The sequence below is a fragment of the Rhagoletis pomonella genome, unplaced genomic scaffold (assembly GCF_013731165.1).
Source record: "Rhagoletis pomonella isolate Grant_MI unplaced genomic scaffold, Rhpom_1.0 Rhpom_scaffold_00004, whole genome shotgun sequence".
Taxonomy (NCBI): domain Eukaryota; kingdom Metazoa; phylum Arthropoda; class Insecta; order Diptera; family Tephritidae; genus Rhagoletis; species Rhagoletis pomonella.
Genome location: NW_023458558.1, coordinates 26,861,525 through 26,876,220, shown reverse-complemented (window position 1 = coordinate 26,876,220; position 14,696 = coordinate 26,861,525). Strand labels below are relative to the sequence as shown.

General features: G+C 32.9%; 1 protein-coding gene across 3 annotated transcripts in view; it reads left to right on the top strand.

The window, feature by feature from the left end:
- LOC118737364 (complexin) overlaps nt 1–14,696 on the top strand; it is a 126,156-nt gene that overhangs the window by 104,303 nt on the left and 7,157 nt on the right. For all 3 annotated transcript variants that reach the window (XM_036467816.1, XM_036467814.1, XM_036467815.1), the window contains exon 3: nt 8,658–8,790. In XM_036467816.1, coding sequence (XP_036323709.1) covers nt 8,658–8,790 — 133 coding nt within the window. The remainder of the gene's footprint in view (nt 1–8,657; nt 8,791–14,696) is intronic.

Genomic DNA, 14,696 nt, shown 5'->3' with positions numbered 1-14,696 from the left:
ACTAAAACTAAAAAAGGCTTCACGCTGAATAAGCGTTTAAATTTTCGTTAAATTTAAAACTTTTCCGCAACTACGAATTTATAACATAATTTTTTATTTTTTATTTTGCTCCTTAAATGCAATCGCCCTCTCTATACATATTTCACCGTCGTTAACTTAACCAAAATATGTGGCACTAAATTGTTGTCAAACCATTCGCGAAAACTTTTTCATTAAAAACTTTCGGCACAAACAAGCGAGTGGAAACTTAGTTTTCACTTTCCAAGAAAAATATATAAGTACGTATATACTTGTGCATACATACATACATGCATTGTATAAGCTACTGCTTTACATAAGTATATACCCATTTTTTTTCTTCGTCGCGGTCCGTAGTTCTAGTGGAGGCAAAGTTTCATGTCACACAAATTTTATTCAAATAGGAAATCTTACAAACACTTCTATTAGCATGCTTTAATATACATACATGCATACTTATGTATATAGAGACGTGCATTATGTGTTGCATACAAAAATTTGTTTACATACAAATGCATGAGTACGATATGTTTAAGTCTTATTTGTGTGTTGAGCAGAGCGTGTGGGACCGACGATTTTGGTACGAAAAACTACAGTACATACATATGTATGTATGTATGTGCATAGTACTCCTTTTAAAGTTTCTTTCCATGACAAATGGTTGTTCATTCTTTTCACAGACACTCCCACTGACGCTATATAGCAATGTGTTTGGGTAAACGTTACATATGTATGTATGTATGTATGTATGTATATATGGTGGCTGCAGGCACTTCTATGGTACAGCAGCCCTGCAGTAAACTCGCTTAGAATTCCCAGAAAAGAGGGAACTTGAGCTGCAAACTTTAATAATATTATTTGCAATACAAGCAGAGGGGAAATTTGTTAACACCCTTGCAAGTCAATGACTGCTCTGCACTTAAAGAGTTTACTGTCCGATGTTGAAACATTTTAAACTTTTAAAACAAATAGAAATTAAGAAATAATTAACACCAAAAACTGAAGACATATCTACCTTAATTTTTTAATACCCTACATTTTTCGAATTTTAAGTTAAGTTTATGGAATATTTTTCTGTAATTTAGCAGAAGCGTAAATTAGTATTTTGATAAAACTTAGCTCAAATATTATTGGCTTCAAGTTTTCGCCCGCTTAATAACGTCGATATCATTTGTACCTGATTACTCATAATTTTAGCTTTTTTAAAGTCAAATACTTACTTTATCAGTTTTAAACATACATATCGACTGCTTGCCGCACTAACATCAAATAACAATAAAAACGCGCAATCGATTTCAAATTGAGACCGAAAAAAGTGCAGTGAAGTGTCAAAAATTGCATCGTGTAATATCCTTTTGTAGCTCAAATTGACTCTAGTAGGGAGTCCTTTTAATGAGCGACTCCCTAACGGAGTCAGATTGAACTCCTCAAAGGTCATACAGCAACAGAGTTGAATGAAGCAAAGAGTGAAAAAGTGTACATGAAAATATAAGTGTATTATTCCTCAAAAAACCCGAAGTGTGAATACTGAATAATAAAATGCAGCTGGAAAAACTAAAATAAATTTAAAAATAAAAACAATATTTGTGTTAAAATGTTCTAAAATATAGTGGCTATCAATTCAAAAAAAAAAGTTACGTAAAACTAGAAAAGAAGCGGTTGTGAGTTAAATTGTCTATATCTCTCCAGATTGTTTCAATGTGTTAATCTTGAAAACTACGTACTGTATTTGGACGCAATTTATTTCAGTATAAGCTACATTTATAAAAAAAAAATCGTATTTAGAATTAATATATTCTAAGCCATTACCAAAACATTTATGTTTTAGGTGTTCTCAGTTTAAGGGGCATTTTCCCATCTAACTTTAAAACTCGAGAAAAAAATTAGATATATAAAGGAGATTTGGTATATAGGTTGCCCTTTATCCTAGGTAGGTTGCTGTTGAAATTGGGCGTAATCGGACTGTAACCACGACCGTCTTCCCATATAACGGTATTTTCGAAAAAATGCAAAAACTATGATATTTCAGTAAATATTGGAACCAAATTGTTGAAAACTAGTATGTGAAGTAGGATTATGGTGCAAAATAATATTATAACATTATGAAATTTTTGGAAAAGAGCGTGACCCCGCCCACTTATGAGGAAATACTTAGTAGCCGCTTCACCAATCCTTACCAAACTTGGTACGAACCTTGCTTAGGATCCAGCTAAGAAATTTAGAAATTATTAGAAATTTTGTACTAAGAGGTTTTTAAGGTCGCCAACTACGTTCACACTGTTTTGTTACTACAAAAGTGTCTTAATTCATTCAGTCTTAATTAACCGTTACATGATTTATTAATTGCCACAATTATGCATAGAATCAAAAACTCAGCCCACTTTAAGTTTTGCCTACTAAGCAAAAACCAAATTCAAGCGTACACCTAAAGCTAAAAGGTGATGTTAAGCTCATAGCAAATATGCCATGACGAATCCTATTGTCCTCTCCAAGAATATGCGTCTAATTATATCTCAGTGTGCCACAAGCGGGCTAATTCAGTGCGTAAATACGTATAAGGTTACATATTTACATAAACCAAGAAAATGAAGCACAAAAACAAGTCAGTACAAAACAAATTTTAACAACAAATACATGCACAAAAACTAAGTGGAATGTGTTGGTTACAAAAAAGAAGGGAGGATGGTGTATACATATATAAGTATGTATATACTTAGCTCTCAGGAACGTGGCAAAATAAACATTGTGCTTAACGCTACCACCTCCTCGTTGTCACGGCTTTTTTTTGCACTTTGGTCTCGCTTGCCTTTGTTCAACTTCATCTTTGCATTGTCATTTCGCCTATCTCTTACACCGGAGAGAATTTGTGTATGTTTACTATAAGGTGTTAAATAATTTAAGGCTTTTGTATGGACTAAAAGCAAAGGTGAATACTTTGAACTTAAAAAAAAAAAATTCTCATCTTCTTCCAAAATCGAATTGAGTTTTTTTCAGTACTTCTTAAACGCTATTTCTTTATTAAAAACAAAACTGATGAAATTTTTTCTTATCGTAAATAGTATTTGAAATGGCCATTAGAAGTGAACGGACGATAGTCTGATGTAATGTTAAGCTGTTCTAAATGTCTAAGGACGAGAACTTACCAAAGTGGAAGGTAAATCGCTCACATATCAGTGGTATTGTAGGGTACCCCACGGATCAGGAAAATGACAAACTGGAAAATAATTATTAGAAATCATTAAAAATTAAGTACTAGTACGGCCATTTTTTAAAAATTAGACATGAACTAGGAGTAAATTTAGTTGCAGCTCGAACTTTTACTTGTCCAGACTAGGTCACGACACACCCCATGTATATACATATGTCCTGCAGATGAAGATTCCTCGCATGGCACTAATCAGCTCTTCACATGACTCCCGAATCCCTTTAGATATAACCCCGACATGACTACATCGAAACGGCACGTTCTCTGGACCTACCGTTACTTTAGTTTTATGACATCGATCACTACAACAAAAACAACAATAGTAAATTTAAATATAGAAGCTGTAAGAATTATATATCAGACACCGAAAATAGCCGTTATATATGAAGATCTTTATATCAGGATTTTCTGGATAATTTTTGAGTTTTGGTCTGTTCCTTTGAACGTTAACCGTTCGGATTAAAACCTGTAAAACTGTTAAACCGCAACTTTAATCTCTCAAATGATAGTAAAAGGATAACTAGACTAGGTTGGGAGTTTCACACTTCCGTTCGAATACAAACTGTTTAGGAGTTTCATCGTATCGTATTTCTATCGTATTTTCTGCCTCATTAACCCTCTAGTAGGCAAATTTTTTTATGAGTTGATAAATTCAGGAATGGTTGAAATCCAAAAATGATGTCCATTTCGATCTGTGACAGTAACCTTTTTCTACAGGGGAGAAAAACCAAGACCATCTGGAGACGGGCTCGCCGATATACTTGCACATATTTTCAGCTTTCTCTTACACAATGTTGACCTACGAACCGGCAATCCCGTCTGCAGACGGTCAAAAATGCAATGCAATGCAATGTTTTTATATGTCGGCAAGCCGGTCTGTAGACGGTCTGTGTTCGAAAGCTATTTTCTCCATTGGTATTCTCCCAGAGATATGCTGGCCGTTCTCTTCAGCTGCCGTTTTTCCTTCGACATTTCTAAGTCGCGATCCCAGAAAGAAACGATTTTTAGATGGCCCAATTCTCGATTTCATTGCTTTGTATCTTATCGCTTTCAAAGTCGCTTGGGTACCGATGAAGCTAATTGCTTTTCCAGCTACAACCACACTATTAAGTATAGAAGACTAATTGTCCTAATGTTGCGCAAATGAAAAAAAACTGGCAGAGTAAAGACCAACATCGGCTCCTTACCCCAACCCAAAATGATCACAATAGATGGATATTGGACAACCTGCCACTGATGGATCCATTCTTCTCTATTTGGAAACCATTGTAGTCTCAAACTTGAACAGCGCTAGCTTCTAATTCAATTAAGGCGACCCCTTTTGCTTTCATCTCGAACTCAAGGTTAGAAATTTAAATTTAATATATATATGTAAATTAAAGTGAAAAACTGTTTTTTAAAGTACAAACATTAAACTCAAAGGGGCAACACGCTACCAAAGTAAGCACAAAAAAAAAACGATACCAGCAAATATAAAAAAACAAAATCATTGGCATTGATTGAGTAAAAGTGCAAAGTGTTGTAAGAAAGTGTCAAGCTGTCCCCCACAATGCCAACCTTTGTCACACCTACCAGTGGTTTGGTATTCAGGCAAAAATGTACATACATACTTATTCACTATGCAGCTAGATTCAAATCTGTCCAAAGGATTTTGTCGTACTCAAGGCATGGGATTGTAGTTGGTGGAGGGAGACGCCGCTCCGCCGCCGATGTTATAAATGCTGAGTTGTGCGGCGTGCAAAGTGAGTTATGTATGTATGTTGATGTTGACTGGCGATAAGGTTATCAAGTGGCACCATCGCCATCGCTATTTATTGCGCATTAAAAGCAAATACAATCAACAAACAACCTTGGTTGACATTAAAAGGCGGGTTTAAGTGTGTACGCTTGTGTACCTATAGGTATTTATGTAAATATAAAAATCCATGTTGGGAAAAGTGGAGCATTAAAAACAATTCTGAGTTCGTTTTACTTTTCAATAACAATACATATTTATGTACTTTTTAAAGTATGCATTAATAGAAATTGCCCAAATATAAGACACATTTTTTAAATTTTTCTTAATAACTGAAAATTTCACTTTTTCTAGTTTCAAGAATACCTAGTGGTAATAATTAAAGTTTGTTTTGCTCTGAAGACGAATTTGGCCTTGAAAATTTTCAAAAAAAATTGCTATTTTGTTTTTTTAAATTTTCTCTAAAGCATCGCATGCTACCTGGTACTTTTCAGTTTCAGAATCAATTTTTCCAAATCATTCAAAAATTAAAAAAGCAAGATAAACAATTTTAAACTTAAAACTGTTCTCTCAAGTAGGTTTTAAAATTTATTTGCCCTTTAACACACAAATTTTGTTTTGAAAAAATCAGTTTGAATGGCTGATAAATTAAAAAAAAAAAATAAAAGCTAGTTTTGTTGCAGAAATGTTTCCAGAGTATCAAAAATACAATTTTAAAAAAATGTCGCTGAAGTCTTTTTTCATACAATTATTTTTTTTTTTAATATTTTACATCTAATCATATTAAAGGAAAAAAGTGCCACTTAGTTATAAACTCATTTCGACAGTGGAAATCTTTGAAAAATGTTGCTAAATTATTCTAATTTCAATTTAAAGCCCCAAAAATCTGTATTTCTTGTTAATTTTGGAGTACTCCTTGGTCCTTAGGGAGTACTCTTTACATACATGCTTGTAATAGTCGCGATTTTAGCAGGGACTGAGCGCGACGCTCTAATACCACGACAGAATGAGACAGTGTTGGTGTGCCCAGTATTGTTCTACATACTCAACTTTACCTTCTTCCTTGTTTGATGTACATAATTACATTTTATTCCCAAAATGCTGCTACGTTTCTATAATTCATGTACACGTGTAGCATTGGTGTTGGTGCCACCTTTGAAATGCATTTTTCGCTTTATGTTAAACTAAATTGAAATTTTAAAAATTGTCTGCACATCAGCATTAAAATATCTTTCAAATGATATACAATTGTTTATACCTTAGAAGTATAGTTAAGCCGTAAAAGGGATGTAAAGGAAAAATGACTGCCTATTAATATATAAGACATATATATATATTTCTAAATTCACATAACTAGCAAAATTTTGCTGGTAAAATTCCCGGTACTCTGTTTTATTTAAAAATCTTTAATAAATACTACATAAATAATGCTACAAATTATTTTAAATACGTACTACAAAAATTCAAAGAAATTCCCTTAAGATTAAAATTTTTGCTTATAAAGCTTTTTCATGCATGTAAGTATGAACATTGGATTAAGCATATTCCAAAACATGTCAACCAAATTCTCTATAAGTACGCTTGACATGGATTCTAAGCTAAGCACAGTTGAAAGTAAAAGTATGCGTAATACCGTAAAAGTACTTATCGTACCTTAAAGCTAAGACCTCAGACATACCACAACTATGGCAACTTAAAGGATAATAGCAACGGAAATGGCATTCAGCCACAGAGGAATAACAGGCATACTGACCATGAAATCAATCATAACAAAGTGACACGCAAACATACATACATATATGTAGATACCTGTAAAGAAAAGTACTCACAAATATTGCTGCAGATGAAAGTGCTTGACATTTTGAAGATAAAATAAAGAAAATAAAGCACATATCTCCTTATGCATGTGCATACATATTTTTCCCCCCTGGGCACAGAAAAAGCGCGAGATCAAGCCGGAATGCAAGAACTGGCAAGCAGTGGAATCAAAAGTCAAAGTCAAATTGAATTCAAGAAATGCACAATCACATTACCGCAACGATGACAAAGAGAAAACAACGAAGAGTCTTACCTGAATATAGAAAGTTATATAAGTTTATACATACATATGTAGATATTATATATGTAAATACTAGTAATTGATATGTATTTACTTCAACGAATTTCTGATTGTATACCTAAGCGCAGCTCTTAAACGTTTGGAAAATACCACTTGGATGTCACTCGTCGTTTACTCGATTTGTAATGTAATTCAATTTGTGTCGCAGGAAAAGTTGCAGCAGGAAGGGTAGACACATTTTGGTTGTAATAAGATAGGGTAGCAAAAAAATATAGTAACAGTTATTTTTTTTTTTGAAGTCAGAAATTGAAAATTTGAGAAGCTATTTTCTTTTCGGACTAATGAGGATTTCAAATAAACTTAATCTATGTCCATACTTATATTTGCTGAACTTTTATTTCCCTTTAGACATTGTGTAACATTTTAGTCACAATGTACTAAAAAATAAAATTTTATAAACGATTTGAAAATTATTTGAAGAGTCGGGAGAGAATAAAAATAAACAATCCGTAAGAATGGATAAGGTAATGAAATTATATTAAAATATCTGTAAATATCTCAGCAAGGAAAATCAAGCAGTAGTTTTTTTAAGCTATTGAGTAATGGAAATCTCCGTCAACAAATCGAGGGCTTATATTCAATACTCTTTATCAGCAATTTTCACAAAAAGTAATTTTTGGTGTTAAAACCCATCTTGAACTTACTATCATCTTCTTCTCTTCTTCTTGGGCTTTGTAAGCGCCTAATCGATTTTAACCGAGTTCAACAAAGCGCGTCAGGCACACACCTGTCATCACTGATATTTATTTTTGACTTTGCAATTCGATAGTGAGTTCTACAGGTGACAGACACACTTTTATTTCATTTGACCTCCATAATTCAGTATTTCATTAAATTAAAGTTTAGCAACTTGAAACGACCTTCGAAATAAAACTATAAAACTATATTGTGATATTAAGCTCAATTAACTTGATTAAATTTTATTAAGCTTTTAAACAGGTGGCAACTCTTTTTAAAATATATTCGATATAAGCCTTCTTAAACTTCTTTGACTTGGCAACATTGTGATGTTGCATTTAATTTAATTATCTAATTTAAATTGACTTTCAACCAGGTGGCAACTCTATTTAAACATATTTTTTAAACAAAGCTTTATCCTACAGGTTTCGCAACAAAGCTTTCTTGTACCTTAAATTGATTTTAATTTTTGAGCAGGTGGAAACCCTGGTTAAAAATATTTCGAAATAGAAACAGCTTTCTCAAAGCCTTTCTCGCTGATTTCCATATTAAAATATTTGCCGCTAATTCTGCTTTCATTTTTAAGAGTACACCGCGGCGTTACTTCAAATCATGTTTAGCACAAAGTTAAAAAAAAAGCTGCAAAAGTTATTTCTGTACATATTAGGTGTGCGCCTCGTTACGAACTCGTCATCGGCGTATGCCAGAATAATGTAGTGGTGAAAATTTGGCAAGTAACAAAGCATATGAGATGGCTCTTTAAAAGATTTCTGTAGAGCAAATGAATTTGTGATTCTCAAAACTTATTTTTTTTTTCTGAGTTATAGTAATTTCTCATCGCCTTAAGGCCCTTTCCGAAGGCCTATTGAACTAATATTCAACTTCTTCTATGCTCATTTTAGTACAACATCAAGAAAAAAGAGGAAGTTGTCGAAGCCATGCCCCAAGAAGAACCCAATCCGCTGATGCGAAAGAAAAAGACGCCCGAAGAGTTGGCTGCCGAAGCGGAACAGGAAGAGCTGGACGATTTTACAAGTAAGTTGCAGAATTTTCAAGTAAATATTTATTTTAATTTTTGAACAAGACTAAACCATAAAAAAAAACATACTCAACCCTTTAAAAAAAAACGCATTCAAGAGGAATGTTACACTACAGCACCGTGCAAAAGAATGCTCACGGAAACGCACTCAAACCAAAAAATAAGAAAAAATAAAACAATAAATAACAAAATATTGAAAACAATACTTCGATTCTTCTTAACACCTCTCTACTATGTACTACTAATACTACTACTACTACTACTACTACTACTACTACTATACTACTGCTAATACCAATACTAATTCAATACATTGATGCTACTACTAATACTAATACTATCTACTAATGCTATTTGTATTCTCTTCAATGTTAGCTAGTTTTGATGTGTGTGCTGCAAGATAGTATTTATTTTAGATAATTTTTGGTTTTTGGTTTTTCCAAAAAGAATTCTTGATTTTATAAAACTTTGCAAATTAAAAATTGCGTACTACTCTAAACTATCGCTTGAACTTTTTGACTACTTGACCCGGTAAAATTAATTTAAAAAAAAGAAAACAACAGCACTAAATAAAATTATTAAAAGATATCACACGCGCTAAAACAACACTAACAACAAGTTAGGGCAATGCTTAAAAACGACGCCAAGTTGTTACCTTAAAAAATTGTGGATTAGTAAAAAGAGCGACCGGCGGACTGGCGTTGTTAATGGAAGTGGCGCTACACACCCCTACACCATCTCCGCACTGACTACAATCAAAACTTTAATGAAATGGCTAAAAGCGTTCATAAATATCGTAAACCACACAAGCTCACACTTAAGTATACTTGTACATACATACATACATACATACCTATATGTATGTCAATCACACATAAATCGCTCAAATTAATCCCCGAATAGTCGTTGTAAAGTAGTTTAGCTGGAACATCTGTGAACATCCTCGCTTAATGTTGACTAAATTTACGTGCTTATGTGCTCATCTTGAGACAAATAAACTAGCTCGAGTGGTAATTTAGTGTCAACGAGTGTTGGAACTTAGTATTGCCAAGATAGATGTCCAGCCAACTGTATCGCAAGGGGAGAGAAGACAACTTCAAACACAAAACAGCCAAATGGACAGCATCAAAATAAATAAATAACAACAAATGAGCACAGTCTACCTCAACAAGCAAATACTACAGCATGCAAAAATTTACCATTAGGACAACTACCCTCTGCTACTTACGTGCCCACATACTAAACACGAATTCTTCTGCTGCTAAACCAACTACATACATACCTAGCTAGTTCTGTATCAGCCCTGGACAAACAAAAGTGTTAATTTTTCCGCTACTCAACTACTTATTTGCTTATGTACCTTTCATTAACAGATTTTCTCCGTCTTTTTTTTCTGTGCATCACTTCAACCTTCCATTATTTTTTATTTACATTGAACAATTGCGATTTGTATGTTACTCCTTTTTTCATTTTTCTTTGTTTGGCTCTTTGCTGTGCAAATAAACTAAAAGAGCAAAATCACTCAACTAAAATACTAATTCCAGTCTGCAGTAAACTAAATGGCACTAAAATGGCAATTGCAAAGGATACTCGAGTAAATCAAACAAACTAACACACCTGCAAAACTAAAGCATACAAATACTGCTAAACCGGTTTGTTGCCAATAAACAGACAGTTGGCAGCGATTACAGTAAAGCCGCTAATTGCGTACATCCACTGCTGTTACCGACGTCAACGTATTTTCAGTTTGATTAAAATTTCAATTTTTAATGCACGTATCGCAGATATCGTTTTCATTGATTGAAATTGCATCTAATTTTATATCGTATGGCATAGAAACGGAACAAATTGATTTAGTTTTAAATTGGATTGCCAGTTTTTATTTTGTTTTTGTGCTTTGTAAATCGTTTGCTACATATGTATGTATGTATTTTTTATTTATTATGCGTTTATTTATTTTTTTTTGAGTTGATGAGAATTTGCCTATAAACTTGATTGCTGAACTAAGCCTGATAATTTTGAAATCTAAAATGGCCACAAGTGCTTAGAAATGGGAAACTGGAAGAAGGTCTTAGCGTTGTTCTGTTTATCTTTTAGCAATAACTTCTCTGAAAGTTAAAGTTAAGAAAAAGTATAAATCAAATAAAAAAATAAAAAAATTTAAATAAAAAGGGGAAAATAAATAAACTCATATAAAAATTTAAATTAAATTAAAAAACAAAAATATTGTTCTTTTTAAAGATATAAAAATAAAAATAAAAAATAAAATTATAAAAACATATATAACTAGGTAAGGTGGCAGCCCCGTGTAACCGGAACTCACTTAGACAATGTAAGATTGTCCTTTGTGATATAACTATAAAACCAAATAAATTCCTGAAAATTAAGTGTAATTAACAAAAATTGTGTCCTTTTTAAAACAATAAAATCTTAAAATTTGTTAAAAATAGAAAATTTAATTAAATTAAAAAAGAAACAGTAATAAAATTAAAAACAAACTTATATAAAAATTAAATTAAATTACAACAAAAAATATTTTTCGTTTTAAAAAATACATATTAAAGACTGACAGAAAATTACATCAAAAGTAAAATATTAAATACAATAAATAAAATAAGTGCCTAAAAATCATATACAAAAGAAATATTTTTTATTCTTTTTAAAACAATAAAATCTTAAAACTTAATTATAAAAAGAAAAAGAAAATTATACGGAAAGAGAAACAAATAAAATAAGTTTCTAAATATTAACTGTAACTTAAAAAATTTCATTTAATTTAAAACGATAAAATCTAAAACTTTATAGAAAATTAATTTTAAAAAGAAAAAGAAAAAATTTGTAAGCAATGAAATTAAAAGTACATATGTATATATTTGTAGTTTTCTATTTAATGCAGTAAAGTCAAAAAATTAAAAACAAATTAAACCAAAAAAGAAAAAAATGAAATGAGAGAACAAAAATAAGAGAAGAAAATTACACAAAAAATATTTTTTTGAACAAAAAAATCTAAAAATTTAAAAATAATTAAATTAAATTAAACTTAACCAATGAGAAATAAAATGAGTTTCTAAAAATTCAGAATATATTTTTCTAAAAAATCTAAAATAAAAAAAAACTTATTAAAGAGAAAAAATAAGAACAAGGCAGTGTTGCTAAATTTGTCTTGGAATTTTCATTAATTTATATAAAAATTATTTAAATAATGAAAGATACATATTTAGTTTCGGCTGAAGATGCTTTTACGGGTATAGTAAGCGAGTAAGTAAGAGAAAGCTAGCATCTTGATGTGCCTCGTTGCAAGGCTGCCATCTTACGAAAGTATTTTTCGAGAAAGTATCGACTAATAATAACTGGGTTTATCTCGCCCCATATGCATGCTTGCAAAAATGTACCTCGTCGCTACAAATCACTTTGCGATCAATATTGGTGTGCAGTTGTAGGTTAGCTTTGAGCTTCTGTGCTAGTTTGATCTTGTGCGGTACGAATATTTCGATCTTAAGCTCTCAGACAGACCATGTTCAAAGAAGTAACTTCCTCGATAGTTTTACACATTTTCACTACCAGCGATTGTTTTCTTCTTCGAGCTAATTAGAGGTAAAGAGAGAACAGTTTCGAGATAAGACAGATTTACTCGTTCCGATAAAATTTGCGCAACTACACATACGAGGTTTTGCATTATCTTCGCACGCGGTTTTGCACTTCAAACGACGATATATACTGGTTGCCCAGTTATTCGAAGAGTAGCCGCTTGAATTCCTTCTTCGGAGACAAATACCAACCAGCGCAGACTATGAGCTCTGGGTGCTTCGTGAGGCTGTCGATCCAATTTGAACAAGATACCCCGACGACATTAATCATCTCACCTAAAATCCCTCCGCTTGCGGCCAAACTCCATCCGATCTGGATGAAAACAGCTTGTCGATTTACTGACTTAAACAGAGTTTAGTCAGTTTCGCTGAAAATTCTAGTCTTTACACTCTGTTCTTATGACTTTTTTATGACCAAAATACAACATAGAATGGGGGTATTCACTAAGGTGTAAGTTTTTCAGCGTCTTAGTAAATCTCTCTAACTTGCAAACGCCAGCGTTTCCCATTAAGTAAAATCTGAAAAAGTGTTTAACTCGAAAAGATTAGGTGCACTTATTTGTTGTAGAGAACATCATTACAGGTAAACAAGTGTTCACTATCCCATTCAATTATCCTGAATGGAACTCCAATTCATTCGAAATCCTTTTACTTTGTAGCTGATTTATTATGTAAAATGCTGCAGTAGCGCAATAATGAAAAATTAATGAATCCTAGGTTCCAGTAAGTGTTTAAAAGAGAGAAGCGGAAATGACTACTTCCTTTTTGCTTTCGGGAATACAAATGCACAATTACTAGAGTAGAAAATGCAAAACAACAGCTTCCAGCTGAGCTTCTACTCAACCATCTTAAGAACAGTTAAGAGACAAAAGCCAGAAAACAAATTAGAATGCCCAACAATGAAGGGGCTGGGCTGAGCTGAATACAGAAAATGTGGCGTTGTACTTAATTTGTGCTGTATTTCTTCTCTTTCTTGCCATCATTTCTAGAATTCAATTATACATGCATTTATCTCTTTGCATTTTCTTGAATTGCATGCAGACACACACACACACACGGACAAACACGCGCAGTTGGCTCTTGGGCGTCAACGTAATCAAAAGCTGTTTGCTTGCATTTAAATTGAAAATTTACACTTGTTAACTGTGCAGAAAGGCAATGCAGCTAAAAAAAAAAAAAAAAACAACTAAGTAATCTTACACGAAACAATCTTTGTCAGTTTAAAGGCAAACAAGCGAAACAAAATAGAGTTTCAGTGCAAACAACATATGTATGCAAAATGATGCCGACAAGAGGTTTATCAACTTATCTGCTTAATTTGCACTGCACATTCTGTTCAACTTGCCTTGACTTGCCTTAAAGCTCTAAACTGCAGCTTCTCTGACAGCCACTTGGTGTGGATTTTAAATGTAATCTCGTATCCTGCACAAATTAAAAGTTTTTTGTGGTTGAGTGAAATTCAACAATCCTCAATTAAAAACTGCATTCGGAATCTTAAGCGCTCAGCTGCTCGGCACACCGCAACAATTTGCATTTTAAGCTGTGTCCCTAGATTTGTTGACCGAGCCTAACAAGGCTGCTAAATGTGAAGCTTCACTTTTCTTTTGCATATAAAATTCAATTAAAATTCAAAAGCTTCAAATAAACTTTTTTCACTTCTTTTCAATGGCACTCTTGCAGATTTTGGCCAAAATTTATTCGAATTTATTTGGCAAGACTAATTTTAAGCAAATACTCCAATTAAGTAATTTAATTGGCAAATATTTGAGGCATAGAAAATAGGTGGTGGCGTAAAAGTCGCAGAGGATATAATTGAAAGTTTTGATAATAGTTCCAAAACAAAGTATACAATTCGAAAGGAAAATGTGAGCAAAAGAAAATTGAATATCTCAATACATTTGTATGTATGTATATGATTATTTTTAGCTTAGCTACTCTCTGTTGAAGTCTTTAATACTCAGGACTATAGTTGAACAGCCATCAAAGCTCTGCCATAGGCGGTATGATGTCTGTAGTATTGCCGGATACATTAGCAACCCATAAATCACTGCATTGAAGCAATTGCCGAGTAATGCGCTTGCTGAACGCTTTGCATGTGCTGCTAGCAAACAATGTGATGTTAACAATCCTACAAAAACTCTCGAGTCTGTTTTGTCCTGTTGATGGTAGGAAATCAGTATGCTCAGCTCTTCAAGTCTACAACATTGAGTTATTTTCCAAACCTATGCCGCTGGCGGTACATGACGAGTATACCCATCACCAGGGAGGCGTCTTTGAGAATGTCCTCTTTGGCTGCTCGTCGGCGCTGTCCTTAC